This window comes from Eucalyptus grandis, chromosome 3, assembly GCF_016545825.1.
Source record: "Eucalyptus grandis isolate ANBG69807.140 chromosome 3, ASM1654582v1, whole genome shotgun sequence".
Lineage (NCBI taxonomy): Eukaryota > Viridiplantae > Streptophyta > Magnoliopsida > Myrtales > Myrtaceae > Eucalyptus > Eucalyptus grandis.
In genome coordinates, this window is record NC_052614.1 from 45,453,912 (window position 1) to 45,455,237 (window position 1,326).

The 1,326-nt window shown below is 40.6% G+C and overlaps 1 protein-coding gene across 1 annotated transcript; it reads right to left on the bottom strand.

Annotated features, from left to right (window-relative positions):
* Positions 1 to 467: 467 nt before the first annotated feature.
* LOC104439696 (TMV resistance protein N) lies at positions 468 to 1,037 on the bottom strand. The gene has a single exon (XM_010052720.2). The coding sequence runs from the start codon at positions 1,035 to 1,037 to the stop codon at positions 468 to 470; it is 570 nt and encodes a 189-aa protein (XP_010051022.2).
* Between the last annotated feature and the right edge of the window lie 289 nt (positions 1,038 to 1,326).

A 1,326-nucleotide genomic window follows, 5' to 3' on the forward strand; every position in this document is an offset into this window, starting at 1 on the left:
CAATTTGATGAAAAAGAGAACAATGGGTAGTGGTAACTGTTAATGCAAGGATGATAATATTTCGTATTTCGTATTATTTATAGTTATATCAACTAAATATCTAATGGAAGTACAGTCCGACTGCAAAACTGTGATGGACAGCTTGATGGACTTTGCACCGAGCCCATGGACAGTGGAACCAATTTTAGAGGATTGCAAAGTGCTGTTAGCCCAACTTAAAGGTGTCTCCATTTCTTACGCGCATAGAGAAGCAAACAAGCCCACCGATTGGATAGCAAGAGTCCACTTTGGGACAACCTTCTTCCTCGCAATTGGATTTTATATCCCCCTCATCCACTTTGGGTTTTATTATGTAATGATTCCAAACCTAGTTGTGGTTCCGCGACTTATTAGTAATGATCACTATCTTTCGACAAAAAAAAAAAAAAAACTAAATATCTAATCAAAGAAAAATAAAAAAGAAAAGCTCAAACCTTACCCGGTATCTTTGAGATCCATCCTTTCATATGAGCGACTTGCTTCAGAGTATCCTTCCATCGCTGCACCACCTCACAACCCAATTTCTCTTCATGCTTTTGTAGAGCGTCCTGGTACAGCTCAGATTTAAGCTTGACATCTCTCGGTTCCACATCAAAGAAAATTGGCAGAATCATCGCTTTGCAATCCATCATGTATGCAAGCTCACGAAGACACCACACACTGGACGTATAATTTTTAGAGAAGATGGAAATACAGATTGTGGAGATCTTGATCGCACGCTCCAATTTGCCTTCGATCGCTTCACCTTTTCTAATCTCTTCATCGTCTCTAAAAACACGAATACCAGCTCCGTCCATGGCGTGATAGAGACAGTCTATAAAGTTCAAGCAAGTATCGAGCCCTCTGAAATTCAAGAACACCTCATATTCAGCCCTTGGTGATGACTCGGCATCGCCTCTATTGATCAACAACACCTTGAATTCAGGCTCCAATGACGACTCGACATCACTGTTATCGGTCGACATTGCTGGTCCATCTACATATTTTCTCTTTGCCATCTTTCGGAGCTAAATTATAGTGATCAAGTTGAATAATATTTTTCTCTCTCTACGCTCTGTAGAGTGTTTCTACTGACATGGTAGTCCCTTCTACTTCACCATCTTCTACATGTTTGCCCTCTCCTGAGTGTTTCGACTATGCCAATCTCAGCAGTAAATCTCAAATTTTCCATCTAACCTTCTCCATCTTCCCATTTCTCGGTTCTATCGACACAAACCCTTACCCGTTTTCCTTTGCATGTCATCATCGGCCCCTCAATTTTACTAAATTCACTTGACCTCCAATTGT